This window comes from Lampetra fluviatilis, chromosome 57, assembly GCF_964198595.1.
Source record: "Lampetra fluviatilis chromosome 57, kcLamFluv1.1, whole genome shotgun sequence".
NCBI classification, from domain to species: Eukaryota; Metazoa; Chordata; class Hyperoartia; order Petromyzontiformes; family Petromyzontidae; genus Lampetra; species Lampetra fluviatilis.
In genome coordinates, this window is record NC_136331.1 from 1,404,063 (window position 1) to 1,422,914 (window position 18,852).

At 53.7% G+C, this 18,852-nt stretch overlaps 1 protein-coding gene across 1 annotated transcript in view; it reads left to right on the plus strand.

Moving 5' to 3' along the window:
• The window catches only part of LOC144950245 (ubiquitin carboxyl-terminal hydrolase 16-like), an 86,298-nt gene that overhangs the window by 7,738 nt on the left and 59,708 nt on the right, over positions 1–18,852 (plus strand). Inside the window, exons 5-6 of the mRNA XM_078880301.1 lie at positions 1,215–1,369; positions 11,698–11,781. Coding sequence (XP_078736427.1) covers positions 1,215–1,369; positions 11,698–11,781 — 239 coding nt within the window. The remainder of the gene's footprint in view (positions 1–1,214; positions 1,370–11,697; positions 11,782–18,852) is intronic.

The window sequence follows — 18,852 nt, forward strand, 5'->3', positions numbered from 1 at the left end:
GTGTGCATCTCCCTACATCGGCGTGTCCGCGTGTCCATGTGTGTGTCCGCGTGTGGCACCGCACGTGACGCTCTGGCCTCGTGGTCGCGCGTTCGCCGTGTGTCGCAGAGCTTCAAGGTTCGAATCCGTCTGACCGCCCCGGTGGTGTTACCCTTGCGGCGGCGGCGGCGGCGGCGGTGTCGCGCGTCCTCGCGCCGCCGTGCGCTCCGCTCGGGGTGGACAGCGAAGGTCCCGTGACTGTCATCCGCAGGAGCAGTCTGCGTCGCGCTCCACGTGTTTTTATTGTTTTAAACACTCCGCTGGTCAATCGCCCCTCGGGGTCACTCGATTGGCTCTCACATCAGCAGTAGCAGCAGCATCCTGCGACAAACCTCGGCACAAACCCTCCCGAGGCTTTCCTGGGCAAAAAAAAAAAAGTGTGACGATCGTAATGAGCCATAATAAGTAATATTTTAAAATACTTTTTTAGAAACACGCTTTAATGAAATGTACCGTACGAGTAATTACAGAACTCCACGACTCCAGGAAGTGGCCCCGAAGCTTGCCATAACGTGAGGGACCGTGGTGATTTACAGCCAACGTGAGTTGAGCGTGGACAATTAGACCCAAGCTGAAACATAACATATAAAAAAGATGGTTTAAAAATATGTTTTTTTTCTTTTTAATGATAGAATATAGTATTGTCATCAGTATGACATAAGTATACCAAGTTTGCAGTCGATACCACATTGGGAAGTGGGTTAAAATTGAGTTAGAAGATTTGAGGATACGACAACAACAACAACAGACAGATCTTCTTGGTTCTTTCGGTAAAGTCACATAGAAGGAAAATAATAAAATAATAAAAATAAAATAATTCTCACGACGTTTCGGCCACAACGCAAGCAGCCGTCTTCAGGTGGAGAACAGGTCTGTCAAGTAGACCTGTTCTCCACATTGTGGCCGAAACGTCGTGAGAATGATTTTATTATGTTTTATTTTTATTATTTTATTATTTCCCTTCTACGTGACTTTACCGAAAGAACCAAGAAGATGAATCCCTGCAGTCACGAAAGCTTTAAATCGAAACAACAGACAGAGTGAGTTAAATAAAAGCGCGTCATAATAATAACGGGGTGTCTGCGTGTGCCCGCGAAGTTGTTCACCCCCCCCCCCCCCCGCGCTCTCGACGTTCACCGTGGGGGTCGCTTCACCCGGTGGACGCTCTCCGGCAGGTTCGGCGGCAGCGGTGACCGAGGTGGGGGGGCAGGAGGGGGCGGGCAGCCCCTCCCCTCCCCCGCGGGGCCCTGGGGCTGGGCCCCTGCCGCGTGCCGCCGTGCGAGGCCTCAGCAACCTGGGCAACACGTGCTTCTTCAACGCCGTCACACAGGTGAGGCCACCCGTCACCCAGCTACCCCTCTACACGGTCACGCAGCTACCCCTCTACACAGTTACTCAGCTACCCCTCTACACAGTTACTCAGCTACCCCTCTACACGGTTACTCAGCTACCCCTATACACAGTTACTCAGCTACCCCTCTTCACAGTTACTCAGCTACCCCTCTACACAGTTACTCAGCTACCCCTGTACACAGTTAGACAGCTACCCCTCTACACAGTTACTCAGCTACCCCTCTACACAGTTACTCAGCTACCCCTCTACACAGTTACTCAGCTACCCCTGTACACAGTTACTCAGCTACCCCTCTACACAGTTACTCAGCTACCCCTCTACACAGTTAAGACAGCTACCCCTCTACACAGTTACTCAGCTACCCCTCTACACAGTTACTCAGCTACCCCTCTACACAGTTACTCAGCTACCCCTCTACACAGTTACTCAGCTACCCCTGTACACAGTTAGACAGCTACCCCTCTACACAGTTACTCAGCTACCCCTCTACACAGTTACTCAGCTACCCCTCTACACAGTTACTCAGCTACCCCTGTACACAGTTAGAAAGCTACCCCTCTACACGGTCACCCAGCTACCCCTGTACACAGTTACTCAGCTACCCCTGTACACAGTTACACAGCTACCCCTGTACACGGTTACTCAGATACCCCTGTACACAGTTACTCAGCTACCCCTGTACACAGTTACACAGCTACCCCTGTACACGGTTACTCAGCTACCCCTGTACACAGTTACACAGCTACCCCTGTACACGGTTACTCAGCTACCCCTGTACACAGTTACTCAGCTACCCCTGTACACAGTTACTCAGCTACCCCTGTACACAGTTACTCAGCTACCCCTCTACACAGTTACACAGCTACCCCTGTACACAGTTACTCAGCTACCCCTGTACACGGTTACTCAGCTACCCCTGTACACAGTTACTCAGCTACCCCTCTACACAGTTACTCAGCTACCCCTGTACACAGTTACACAGCTACCCCTGTACACGGTTACTCAGCTACCCCTCTACACAGTTACCCAGCTACCCCTCTACACAGTTACCCAGCTACCCCTCTACACAGTTACTCAGCTACCCCTCTACACAGTTACCCAGCTACCCCTCTACACAGTTACTCAGCTACCCCTCTACACAGTTACTCAGCTACCCCTCTACACAGTTACCCAGCTACCCCTCTACACAGTTACTCAGCTACCCCTCTACACGGTTACTCAGCTACCCCTCTACACAGTTACACAGCTACCCCTCTACACAGTTACTCAGCTACTTCTGTACACAGTTACACAGCTACCCCTGTACACGGTTACTCAGCTACCCCTCTACACAGTTACCCAGCTACCCCTCTACACAGTTACCCAGCTACCCCTCTACACAGTTACTCAGCTACCCCTCTACACAGTTACCCAGCTACCCCTCTACACAGTTACTCAGCTACCCCTCTACACAGTTACTCAGCTACCCCTCTACACAGTTACCCAGCTACCCCTCTACACGGTCACTCAGCTACCCCTATACACAGTTACTCAGCTACCCCTCTACACAGTTACTCAGCTACCCCTCTACACAGATACACAGCTACCCCTCTACACGGTCACTCAGCTACCCCTATACACAGTTACTCAGCTACCCCTCTACACAGTTACTCAGCTACCCCTCTACACAGTTACTCAGCTACCCTGTACACAGTTACTCAGCTACCCCTGTACACAGTTACACAGCTAACCCTCTACACAGTTACACAGCTACCCCTCTACACAGTTACACAGCTACCCCTCTACACAGTTACTCAGCTACCCCTCTACACAGTTACTCAGCTACCCTGTACACAGTTACTCAGCTACCCCTGTACACAGTTACACAGCTACCCCTGTACACGGTTACTCAGCTACCCCTGTACACAGTTACACAGCTACCCCTGTACACGGTTACTCAGCTACCCCTGTACACAGTTACTCAGCTACCCCTGTACACAGTTACACAGCTACCCCTGTACACAGTTACACAGCTACCCCTGTACACAGTTACTCAGCTACCCCTGTACACAGTTACTCACCTACCCCTGTACACAGTTACTCAGCTACCCCTCTACGCAGTTACACAGCTACCCCTGTACACAGTTACTCAGCTACCCCTGTACACGGTTACTCAGCTACCCCTGTACACAGTTACTCAGCTACCCCTCTACACAGTTACTCAGCTACCCCTGTACACAGTTACACAGCTACCCCTGTACACGGTTACTCAGCTACCCCTCTACACAGTTACTCAGCTACCCCTCTACACAGTTACCCAGCTACCCCTCTACACAGTTACTCAGCTACCCCTCTACACAGTTACCCCGCTACCCCTCTACACAGTTACTCAGCTACCCCTCTACACAGTTACTCAGCTACCCCTCTACACAGTTACCCAGCTACCCCTCTACACAGTTACTCAGCTACCCCTCTACACGGTTACTCAGCTACCCCTCTACACAGTTACACAGCTACCCCTCTACACAGTTACTCAGCTACCCCTGTACACAGTTACACAGCTACCCCTGTACACGGTTACTCAGCTACCCCTCTACACAGTTACCCAGCTACCCCTCTACACAGTTACCCAGCTACCCCTCTACACAGTTACTCAGCTACCCCTCTACACAGTTACCCAGCTACCCCTCTACACAGTTACTCAGCTACCCCTCTACACAGTTACTCAGCTACCCCTCTACACAGTTACCCAGCTACCCCTCTACACGGTCACTCAGCTACCCCTATACACAGTTACTCAGCTACCCCTCTACACAGTTACTCAGCTACCCCTCTACACAGATACACAGCTACCCCTCTACACGGTCACTCAGCTACCCCTATACACAGTTACTCAGCTACCCCTCTACACAGTTACTCAGCTACCCCTCTACACAGTTACTCAGCTACCCTGTACACAGTTACTCAGCTACCCCTGTACACAGTTACACAGCTAACCCTCTACACAGTTACACAGCTACCCCTCTACACAGTTACACAGCTACCCCTCTACACAGTTACTCAGCTACCCCTCTACACAGTTACTCAGCTACCCTGTACACAGTTACTCAGCTACCCCTGTACACAGTTACACAGCTACCCCTCTACACAGTTACACAGCTACCCCTGTACACAGTTACTCAACTACCCCTGTACACAGTTACACAGCTACCCCTGTACACAGTTACTCAGCTACCCCTGTACACAGTTACACAGCTACCCCTGTACACAGTTACACAGCTACCCCTCTACACAGTTACTCAGCTACCCCTGTACACAGTTACTCAGCTACCCCTGTACACAGTTACACAGCTACCCCTCTACACAGTTACTCAGCTACCCCTCTACACAGTTACTCAGCTACCCCTGTACACAGTTACTCAGCTACCCCTCTACACAGTTACTCAGCTACCCCTCTACACAGTTACTCAGCTACCCTTCTACACAGTTACTCAGCTACCCCTCTACACAGTTACTCAGCTACCCCTCTACACAGTTACTCAGCTACCCTTCTACACAGTTACTCAGCTACCCCTCTACACAGTTACTCAGCTACCCCTCTACACAGTTACCCAGCTACCCCTGTACACAGTTGCACAGCTACCCCTGTACACAGTTACTCAGCTACCCCTCTTCACAGTTACTCAGCTACCCCTCTACACACTTACTCAGCTACCCATGTACACAGTTAGACAGCTACCCCTCTACACAGTTACTCAGCTACCCCTCTACACAGTTACTCAGCTACCCCTCTACACAGTTACTCAGCTACCCCTGTACACAGTTACTCAGCTACCCCTCTACACAGTTACTCAGCTACCCCTCTACACAGTTAAGACAGCTACCCCTCTACACAGTTACTCAGCTACCCCTCTACACAGTTACTCAGCTACCCCTCTACACAGTTACTCAGCTACCCCTCTACACAGTTACTCAGCTACCCCTGTACACAGTTAGACAGCTACCCCTCTACACAGTTACTCAGCTACCCCTCTACACAGTTACTCAGCTACCCCTGTACACAGTTAGAAAGCTACCCCTCTACACGGTCACCCAGCTACCCCTGTACACAGTTACTCAGCTACCCCTGTACACAGTTACACAGCTACCCCTGTACACGGTTACTCAGATACCCCTGTACACAGTTACTCAGCTACCCCTGTACACAGTTACACAGCTACCCCTGTACACGGTTACTCAGCTACCCCTGTACACAGTTACACAGCTACCCCTGTACACGGTTACTCAGCTACCCCTGTACACAGTTACTCAGCTACCCCTGTACACAGTTACACAGCTACCCCTGTACACAGTTACACAGCTACCCCTGTACACAGTTACTCAGCTACCCCTGTACACAGTTACTCAGCTACCCCTCTACACAGTTACACAGCTACCCCTGTACACAGTTACTCAGCTACCCCTGTACACGGTTACTCAGCTACCCCTGTACACAGTTACTCAGCTACCCCTCTACACAGTTACTCAGCTACCCCTGTACACAGTTACACAGCTACCCCTGTACACGGTTACTCAGCTACCCCTCTACACAGTTACCCAGCTACCCCTCTACACAGTTACCCAGCTACCCCTCTACACAGTTACTCAGCTACCCCTCTACACAGTTACCCAGCTACCCCTCTACACAGTTACTCAGCTACCCCTCTACACAGTTACTCAGCTACCCCTCTACACAGTTACCCAGCTACCCCTCTACACAGTTACTCAGCTACCCCTCTACACGGTTACTCAGCTACCCCTCTACACAGTTACACAGCTACCCTTCTACACAGTTACTCAGCTACCCCTGTACACAGTTACACAGCTACCCCTGTACACGGTTACTCAGCTACCCCTCTACACAGTTACCCAGCTACCCCTCTACACAGTTACCCAGCTACCCCTCTACACAGTTACTCAGCTACCCCTCTACACAGTTACCCAGCTACCCCTCTACACAGTTACTCAGCTACCCCTCTACACAGTTACTCAGCTACCCCTCTACACAGTTACCCAGCTACCCCTCTACACGGTCACTCAGCTACCCCTATACACAGTTACTCAGCTACCCCTCTACACAGTTACTCAGCTACCCCTCTACACAGATACACAGCTACCCCTCTACACGGTCACTCAGCTACCCCTATACACAGTTACTCAGCTACCCCTCTACACAGTTACTCAGCTACCCCTCTACACAGTTACTCAGCTACCCTGTACACAGTTACTCAGCTACCCCTTACACAGTTACACAGCTAACCCTCTACACAGTTACACAGCTACCCCTCTACACAGTTACACAGCTACCCCTCTACACAGTTACTCAGCTACCCCTCTACACAGTTACTCAGCTACCCTGTACACAGTTACTCAGCTACCCCTGTACACAGTTACACAGCTACCCCTCTACACAGTTACACAGCTACCCCTGTACACAGTTACTCAACTACCCCTGTACACAGTTACACAGCTACCCCTGTACACAGTTACTCAGCTACCCCTGTACACAGTTACACAGCTACCCCTGTACACAGTTACACAGCTACCCCTCTACACAGTTACTCAGCTACCCCTGTACACAGTTACTCAGCTACCCCTGTACACAGTTACACAGCTACCCCTCTACACAGTTACTCAGCTACCCCTCTACACAGTTACTCAGCTACCCCTGTACACAGTTACTCAGCTACCCCTCTACACAGTTACTCAGCTACCCCTCTACACAGTTACTCAGCTACCCCTCTACACAGTTACTCAGCTACCCCTCTACACAGTTACTCAGCTACCCCTCTACACAGTTACCCAGCTACCCCTCTACACAGTTACTCAGCTACCCCTCTACACAGTTACTCAGCTACCCCTCTACACAGTTACCCAGCTACCCCTGTACACAGTTACCCAGCTACCCCTCTACACAGTTACCCAGCTACCCCTGTACACAGTTACCCAGCTACCCCTCTACACAGTTACACAGCTACCCCTGTACACAGTTACTCAGCTACCCCTCTACACAGTTACCCAGCTACCCCTGTACACAGTTACCCAGCTACCCCTCTACACAGTTACCCAGCTACCCCTGTACACAGTTACCCAGCTACCCCTCTACACAGTTACACAGCTACCCCTGTACACAGTTACTCAGCTACCCCTGTACACAGTTACTCAGCTACCCCTCTACACAGTTACTCAGCTACCCCTCTACACAGTTACTCAGCTACCCCTCTACACAGTTACTCAGCTACCCCTCTACACAGTTACTCAGCTACCCCTCTACACAGTTACCCAGCTACCCCTCTACACAGTTACTCAGCTACCCCTGTACACAGTTACTCAGCTACCCCTCTACACAGTTACCCAGCTACCCCTCTACACAGTTACCCAGCTACCCCTCTACACAGTTACCCAGCTACCCCTGTACACAGTTACTCAGCTACCCCTGTACACAGTTACCCAGCTACCCCTCTACACAGTTACTCAGCTACCCCTGTACACAGTTACCCAGCTACCCCTCTACACAGTTACTCAGCTACCCCTCTACACAGTTACTCAGCTACCCCTCTACACAGTTACTCAGCTACCCCTCTACACAGTTACCCAGCTACCCCTCTACACAGTTACACAGCTACCCCTGTACACAGTTACACAGCTACCCCTCTACACAGTTACCCAGCTACCCTTCTACACAGTTACACAGCTACCCCTCTACACAGTTACTCAGCTACCCCTGTACACAGTTACTCAGCTACCCCTCTACACAGTTACCCAGCTACCCCTCTACACAGTTACCCAGCTACCCCTCTACACAGTTACCCAGCTACCCCTGTACACAGTTACTCAGCTACCCCTGTACACAGTTACCCAGCTACCCCTCTACACAGTTACTCAGCTACCCCTGTACACAGTTACCCAGCTACCCCTCTACACAGTTACTCAGCTACCCTGTACACAGTTACTCAGCTACCCCTCTACACAGTTACTCAGCTACCCCTCTACACAGTTACTCAGCTACCCCTCTACACAGTTACTCAGCTACCCCTCTACACAGTTACTCAGCTACCCCTCTACACAGTTACTCAGCTACCCCTCTACACAGTTACCCAGCTACCCCTCTACACAGTTACTCAGCTACCCCTCTACACAGTTACTCAGCTACCCCTGTACACAGTTACTCAGCTACCCCTCTACACAGTTACTCAGCTACCCCTCTACACAGTTACTCAGCTACCCCTCTACACAGTTACTCAGCTACCCCTCTACACAGTTACTCAGCTACCCCTCTACACAGTTACACAGCTACCCCTCTACACAGTTACTCAGCTACCCCTGTACACAGTTACCCAGCTACCCCTCTACACAGTTACACAGCTACCCCTGTACACAGTTACACAGCTACCCCTCTACACAGTTACCCAGCTACCCCTCTACACAGTTACACAGCTACCCCTCTACACAGTTACTCAGCTACCCCTGTACACAGTTACTCAGCTACCCCTCTACACAGTTACCCAGCTACCCCTCTACACAGTTACCCAGCTACCCCTCTACACAGTTACCCAGCTACCCCTGTACACAGTTACTCAGCTACCCCTGTACACAGTTACCCAGCTACCCCTCTACACAGTTACTCAGCTACCCCTGTACACAGTTACCCAGCTACCCCTCTACACAGTTACTCAGCTACCCCTGTACACAGTTACTCAGCTACCCCTCTACACAGTTACTCAGCTACCCCTCTACACAGTTACTCAGCTACCCCTCTACACAGTTACCCAGCTACCCCTCTACACAGTTACACAGCTAACCCTGTACACAGTTACACAGCTACCCCTCTACACAGTTACCCAGCTACCCTTCTACACAGTTACACAGCTACCCCTCTACACAGTTACTCAGCTACCCCTGTACACAGTTACTCAGCTACCCCTCTACACAGTTACCCAGCTACCCCTCTACACAGTTACCCAGCTACCCCTCTACACAGTTACCCAGCTACCCCTGTACACAGTTACTCAGCTACCCCTGTACACAGTTACCCAGCTACCCCTCTACACAGTTACTCAGCTACCCCTGTACACAGTTACCCAGCTACCCCTCTACACAGTTACTCAGCTACCCCTGTACACAGTTACTCAGCTACCCCTCTACACAGTTACTCAGCTACCCTGTACATGATCACTCAGCTACCCTGTACACAGTTACTCAGCTACCCCTCTACACAGTTACTCAGCTACCCCTGTACACAGTTACTCAGCTACCCCTCTACACAGTTACTCAGCTACCCCTCTACACAGTTACTCAGCTACCCCTCTACACAGTTACTCAGCTACCCCTCTACACAGTTACTCAGCTACCCCTCTACACAGTTACTCAGCTACCCCTCTACACAGTTACACAGCTACCCCTCTACACAGTTACTCAGCTACCCCTGTACACAGTTACCCAGCTACCCCTCTACACAGTTACACAGCTACCCCTGTACACAGTTACACAGCTACCCCTCTACACAGTTACCCAGCTACCCCTCTACACAGTTACACAGCTACCCCTCTACACAGTTACTCAGCTACCCCTGTACACAGTTACTCAGCTACCCCTCTACACAGTTACCCAGATACCCCTCTACACAGTTACCCAGCTACCCCTCTACACAGTTACCCAGCTACCCCTGTACACAGTTACTCAGCTACCCCTGTACACAGTTACCCAGCTACCCCTCTACACAGTTACTCAGCTACCCCTGTACACAGTTACCCAGCTACCCCTCTACACAGTTACTCAGCTACCCCTGTACACAGTTACTCAGCTACCCCTCTACACAGTTACTCAGCTACCCCTCTACACAGTTACTCAGCTACCCCTCTACACAGTTACCCAGCTACCCCTCTACACAGTTACACAGCTACCCCTGTACACAGTTACACAGCTACCCCTCTACACAGTTACCCAGCTACCCTTCTACACAGTTACACAGCTACCCCTCTACACAGTTACTCAGCTACCCCTGTACACAGTTACCCAGCTACCCCTCTACACAGTTACCCAGCTACCCCTCTACACAGTTACCCAGCTACCCCTCTACACAGTTACTCAGCTACCCCTGTACACAGTTACACAGCTACCCCTCTACACAGTTACACAGCTACCCCTCTACACAGTTACACAGCTACCCCTCTACACAGTTACTCAGCTACCCCTGTACACAGTTACCCAGCTACCCCTCTACACAGTTACACAGCTACCCCTGTACACAGTTACACAGCTACCCCTCTACACAGTTACACAGCTACCCCTCTACACAGTTACACAGCTACCCCTCTACACAGTTACACAGCTACCCTTCTACACAGTTACACAGCTACCCCTCTACACAGTTACACAGCTACCCCTCTACACAGTTACTCAGCTACCCCTGTACACAGTTACCCAGCTACCCCTCTACACAGTTACTCAGCTACCCCTGTACACAGTTACTCAGCTACCCCTGTACACAGTTACACAGCTACCCCTCTACACAGTTACCCAGCTACCCTTCTACACAGTTACACAGCTACCCCTGTACACAGTTACTCAGCTACCCCTCTACACAGTTACCCAGCTACCCCTCTACACAGTTACCCAGCTACCCCTCTACACAGTTACCCAGCTACCCCTGTACACAGTTACTCAGCTACCCCTGTACACAGTTACCCAGCTACCCCTCTACACAGTTACTCAGCTACCCCTGTACACAGTTACCCAGCTACCCCTCTACACAGTTACTCAGCTACCCCTGTACACAGTTACTCAGCTACCCCTCTACACAGTTACTCAGCTACCCTGTACATGATCACTCAGCTACCCTGTACACAGTTACTCAGCTACCCCTGTACACAGTTACTCAGCTACCCCTGTACACAGTTACTCAGCTACCCCTCTACACAGTTACTCAGCTACCCTGTACATGATCACTCAGCTACCCTGTACACAGTTACTCAGCTACCCCTGTACACAGTTACTCAGCTACCCCTGTACACAGTTACTCAGCTACCCCTGTACACAGTTACTCAGCTACCCTGTACATGATCACTCAGCTACCCTGTACACAGTTACTCAGCTACCCCTGTACACAGTTACTCAGCTACCCCTGTACACAGTTACTCAGCTACCCCTCTACACAGTTACTCAGCTACCCTGTACACAGTTACTCAGCTACCCCTGTACACAGTTACTCAGCTACCCCTGTACACAGTTACTCAGCTACCCTGTACACAGTTACTCAGCTACCCTGGTCACTGCATCCCGTCTAGAGCCTGGCTCAGACTCCGCTTCTGGCGACGGCGCTGAGAGACACGTCGGGCGGAGCGCTCCTCACCGTGCAGCCCCCCTCACTCGTGAGAGCCTCACCACTCACCACTACTCACCACTACTACTCATCACCACTCACTACTCACTACTCACCACTCACCACTACTCACCACTCACCACTACTCACCACTCACCACTACTCACCACTCACCACCACTCACTACTCACTACTCACCACTTCTCACCACTCACCACTACTCACCACTCACCACTACTCACCACTCACCACTACTCACCACTCGCCACTACTCACCACTCACCACCACTCACTACTCACTACTCACCACTACTCACCACTACTCACCACTACTCACCACTCACCACTACTCACCACTCACCACCACTCACCACTACTCACCACTCACTACTCACCACTACTCACCACTACTCACCACTCACTACTCACCACCACCACTCACCACCACTCACTACTCACCACTCACCACCACCACTCACCACCACTCACTACTCACCACTCACCACCACTCACCACCACTCACCACTCACCACTCACCACCACTCACCACCACTCACCACTACTCACCACTCACCACCACTCACCACTCACCACTCACCACCACTCACCACCACTCACCACCACTCACCACTACTCACCACTCACCACCACTCACCACTACTCACCACTCACCACTACTCACCACTCACCACCACTCACCACTACTCACCACTCACCACCACTCACCACCACTCACCACTACTCACCACTCACCACCACTCACCACTACTCACCACTCACCACTCACCACTACTCACCACTACTCACCACTCACCACTACTCACCACTCACCACCACTCACCACCACTCACCACTACTCACCACTCACCACTACTCACCACTCACCACCACTCACCACTACTCACCACCACTCACCACCACTCACCACTACTCACCACTCACCACTACTCACCACCACTCACCACCACTCACCACCACTCACCACCACTCACCACTACTCACCACTCACCACCACTCACCACTACTCACCACTCACCACTCACCACTACTCACCACTACTCACCACTCACCACTACTCACCACTCACCACCACTCACCACTACTCACCACTCACTACTCACCACTACTCACCACCACTCACTACTCACCACTCACCACTCACCACTCACCACCACTCACCACTACTCACCACTACTCACTACTCACCACCACTCACTACTCACCACTCACCACTACTCACCACCACTCACCACTACTCACCACTCACCACTACTCACCACCACTCACCACTACTCACCACTCACCACTACTCACCACTCACCACTACTCACCACTCACTACTCACCACTACTCACCACTCACCACTCACCACCACTCACCACCACTCACTACTCACTACTCACCACTCACCACTCACCACCACTCACCACCACTCACCACTCACCACTACTCACCACTCACTACTCACCACTCACCACTCACCACCACTCACCACCACTCACCACTCACTACTCACCACTCACCACTCACCACTCACCACCACTCACCACCACTCACTACTCACTACTCACCACTCACCACCACTCGCTACTCACCACTCACCACCACTCACCACCACTCGCTACTCACCACTCACCACCACTCACCACTCACCACCACTCACCACTACTCACCACTCACTACTCACCACTACTCACCACTACTCACCACTCACTACTCACCACTACTCACCACTACTCACCACTCACCACTCACCACCACTCACTACTCACCACTCACCACCACTCACCACCACTCACCACTACTCACCACTCACCACCACTCACCACCACTCACCACTACTCACCACTACTCACTACTCACCACTCACCACCACTCACCACCACTCACCACCACTCACCACCACTCACCACCACTCACTACTCACTACTCACCACTCACCACCACTCACCACCACTCACCACCACTCACCACCACTCACCACCACTCACTACTCACCACCACTCACCACCACTCACCACCACTCACCACCACTCACCACTCACTACTCACCACTCACTACTCACCACTCACCACTACTCACCACTGCTCACCACTCACCACTCACCACTCGCCACTCGCCACTCGCCACTCGCCACTCACCACTCGCTACTCACCACTCACCACTCGCTACTCGCCACTCGCCACTCGCCACTCACCACTCGCCACTCGCCACTCACCACTCGCCACTCACTACTTACCACTCACCACTCACCACTCACCACTCGCCACTCGCCACTCACCACTCGCCACTCACTACTTACCACTCGCCACTCACCACTCACCACTCACCACTCGCCACTCGCCACTCGCCACTCGCCACTCGCCACTCACCACTCGCCACTCGCCACTCGCCACTCACCACTCGCTACTCACCACTCACCACTCGCCACTCGCCACTCGCCACTCGCCACTCGCCACTCGCCACTCGCCACTCGCCACTCGCCACTCGCCACTCGCCACTCGCCACTCGCCACTCACTACTTACCACTCACCACTCGCCACTCACCACTCACCACTCGCCACTCGCCACTCACCACTCGCCACTCACTACTTACCACTCACCACTCACCACTCACCACTCGCCACTCACTACTTATCACTCACCACTCGCCACTCACCACTCGCCACTCACCACTCACTACTTACCACTCACCACTCACCACTCGCCACTCGCCACTCACCACTCGCCACTCACCACTCACCACTCACTACTTACCACTCACCACTCGCCACTCGCCACTCACCACTCACCACTCGCCACTCGCCACTCACTACTTACCACTCACCACTCGCCACTCGCCACTCACCACTCACCACTCACCACTCGCCACTCGCCACTCACCACTCGCCACTCACCACTCACCACTCACTACTTACCACTCACCACTCACCACTCGCCACTCGCCACTCACCACTCGCCACTCACCACTCACCACTCACTACTTACCACTCACCACTCGCCACTCACCACTCGCCACTCACCACTCACCACTCGCCACTCGCCACTCACCACTCGCCACTCACCACTCACCACTCACTACTTACCACTCGCCACTCACCACTCGCCACTCGCCACTCACCACTCACCACTCACCACTCGCCACTCACCACTCACCACTCGCCACTCACCACTCGCCACTCACCACTCACCACTCACTACTTACCACTCACCACTCACCACTCGCCACTCGCCACTCACCACTCGCCACTCACCACTCACCACTCACTACTTACCACTCGCCACTCACCACTCGCCACTCGCCACTCACCACTCGCCACTCACCACTCACCACTCACTACTTACCACTCACCACTCGCCACTCACCACTCGCCACTCACCACTCACCACTCGCCACTCACCACTCGCCACTCACTACTTACCACTCACCACTCGCCACTCACCACTCGCCACTCACCACTCACCACTCACTACTTACCACTCACCACTCACCACTCGCCACTCGCCACTCACCACTCGCCACTCACTACTTACCACTCACCACTCGCCACTCACCACTCGCCACTCACCACTCACCACTCACTACTTACCACTCGCCACTCGCCACTCACCACTCGCCACTCACCACTCACCACTCACCACTCACCACTCGCCACTCACTACTTACCACTCACCACTCACCACTCGCCACTCGCCACTCACCACTCGCCACTCACCACTCACCACTCACTACTTACCACTCACCACTCACCACTCGCCACTCGCCACTCACCACTCGCCACTCACTACTTACCACTCACCACTCGCCACTCACCACTCGCCACTCACCACTCACCACTCACTACTTACCACTCACCACTCGCCACTCACCACTCGCCACTCACCACTCACCACTCACTACTTACCACTCGCCACTCACCACTCGCCACTCACCACTCGCCACTCACCACTCACCACTCACTACTTACCACTCGCCACTCACCACTCACTACTCGCCACTCACCACTCACCACTCACTACTCGCCACTCACCACTCACCACTCACCACTCGCCACTCACCACTCACCACTCACTACTTACCACTCGCCACTCGCCACTCACTACTCGCCACTCACCACTCACCACTCACCACTCACCACTCGCCACTCACCACTCACCACTCACTACTTACCACTCACCACTCGCCACTCGCCACTCGCCACTCACTACTTACCACTCGCCACTCACCACTCACCACTCACCACTCACTACTTACCACTCACCACTCACCACTCACCACTCACCACTCACTACTTACCACTCACCACTCGCCACTCGCCACTCGCCACTCACCACTCGCCACTCACCACTCACCACTCACCACTCACCACTCGCCACTCACCACTCGCCACTCACCACTCACCACTCACCACTCACCACTCGCCACTCACCACTCACTACTTACCACTCACCACTCGCCACTCACCACTCACCACTCACCACTCACCACTCGCCACTCACCACTCACCACTCACTACTTACCACTCGCCACTCGCCACTCACCACTCGCCACTCACCACTCACCACTCACCACTCGCCACTCACCACTCGCCACTCACCACTCACCACTCACCACTCACCACTCACCACTCGCCACTCACCACTCGCCACTCACCACTCACCACTCGCCACTCACCACTCGCCACTCGCCACTCGCCACTCGCCACTCGCCACTCGCCACTCGCCACTCACCACTCACCACTCACCACTCACTACTTACCACTCACCACTCGCCACTCACCACTCGCCACTCACCACTCACCACTCACTACTTACCACTCACCACTCGCCACTCACCACTCGCCACTCACCACTCACCACTCACTACTTACCACTCACCACTCACCACTCGCCACTCGCCACTCACCACTCGCCACTCACTACTTACCACTCACCACTCACCACTCGCCACTCACCACTCACCACTCACTACTTACCACTCACCACTCACCACTCGCCACTCGCCACTCACCACTCGCCACTCACTACTTACCACTCACCACTCGCCACTCACCACTCGCCACTCACCACTCACCACTCACTACTTACCACTCACCACTCACCACTCGCCACTCGCCACTCACCACTCGCCACTCACTACTTACCACTCACCACTCGCCACTCACCACTCGCCACTCACCACTCGCCACTCACTACTTACCACTCACCACTCACCACTCGCCACTCGCCACTCACCACTCGCCACTCACTACTTACCACTCACCACTCGCCACTCACCACTCGCCACTCACCACTCACCACTCACTACTTACCACTCACCACTCACCACTCGCCACTCGCCACTCACCACTCGCCACTCACTACTTACCACTCACCACTCACCACTCGCCACTCACCACTCACCACTCACTACTTACCACTCACCACTCACCACTCGCCACTCGCCACTCACCACTCGCCACTCACTACTTACCACTCACCACTCGCCACTCACCACTCGCCACTCACCACTCACCACTCACTACTTACCACTCACCACTCACCACTCGCCACTCGCCACTCACCACTCGCCACTCACTACTTACCACTCACCACTCGCCACTCACCACTCGCCACTCACCACTCGCCACTCACTACTTACCACTCACCACTCGCCACTCGCCACTCGCCACTCACCACTCGCCACTCACCACTCACCACTCACTACTTACCACTCACCACTCGCCACTCACCACTCGCCACTCGCCACTCACCACTCGCCACTCGCCACTCACCACTCGCCACTCACCACTCACCACTCACTACTTACCACTCGCCACTCACCACTCGCCACTCGCCACTCACCACTCACCACTCACCACTCACCACTCACCACTCGCCACTCACCACTCACCACTCGCCACTCACCACTCGCCACTCACCACTCACCACTCACTACTTACCACTCACCACTCACCACTCGCCACTCGCCACTCACCACTCGCCACTCACCACTCACCACTCACTACTTACCACTCGCCACTCACCACTCGCCACTCGCCACTCACCACTCGCCACTCACCACTCACCACTCACTACTTACCACTCACCACTCGCCACTCACCACTCGCCACTCACCACTCACCACTCGCCACTCACCACTCGCCACTCACTACTTACCACTCACCACTCGCCACTCACCACTCGCCACTCACCACTCACCACTCACTACTTACCACTCACCACTCACCACTCGCCACTCGCCACTCACCACTCGCCACTCACTACTTACCACTCACCACTCGCCACTCACCACTCGCCACTCACCACTCACCACTCACTACTTACCACTCGCCACTCGCCACTCACCACTCGCCACTCACCACTCACCACTCACCACTCACCACTCGCCACTCACTACTTACCACTCACCACTCACCACTCGCCACTCGCCACTCACCACTCGCCACTCACCACTCACCACTCACTACTTACCACTCACCACTCACCACTCGCCACTCGCCACTCACCACTCGCCACTCACTACTTACCACTCACCACTCGCCACTCACCACTCGCCACTCACCACTCACCACTCACTACTTACCACTCACCACTCGCCACTCACCACTCGCCACTCACCACTCGCCACTCACCACTCACCACTCACTACTTACCACTCACCACTCACCACTCGCCACTCGCCACTCACCACTCGCCACTCACCACTCACCACTCACTACTTACCACTCACCACTCACCACTCGCCACTCGCCACTCACCACTCGCCACTCACTACTTACCACTCACCACTCACCACTCGCCACTCGCCACTCACCACTCGCCACTCACCACTCACCACTCACTACTTACCACTCACCACTCACCACTCGCCACTCGCCACTCACCACTCGCCACTCACTACTTACCACTCACCACTCGCCACTCACCACTCGCCACTCACCACTCACCACTCACTACTTACCACTCACCACTCGCCACTCACCACTCGCCACTCACCACTCACCACTCACTACTTACCACTCACCACTCGCCACTCACCACTCGCCACTCACCACTCACCACTCACTACTTACCACTCGCCACTCACCACTCACTACTCGCCACTCACCACTCACC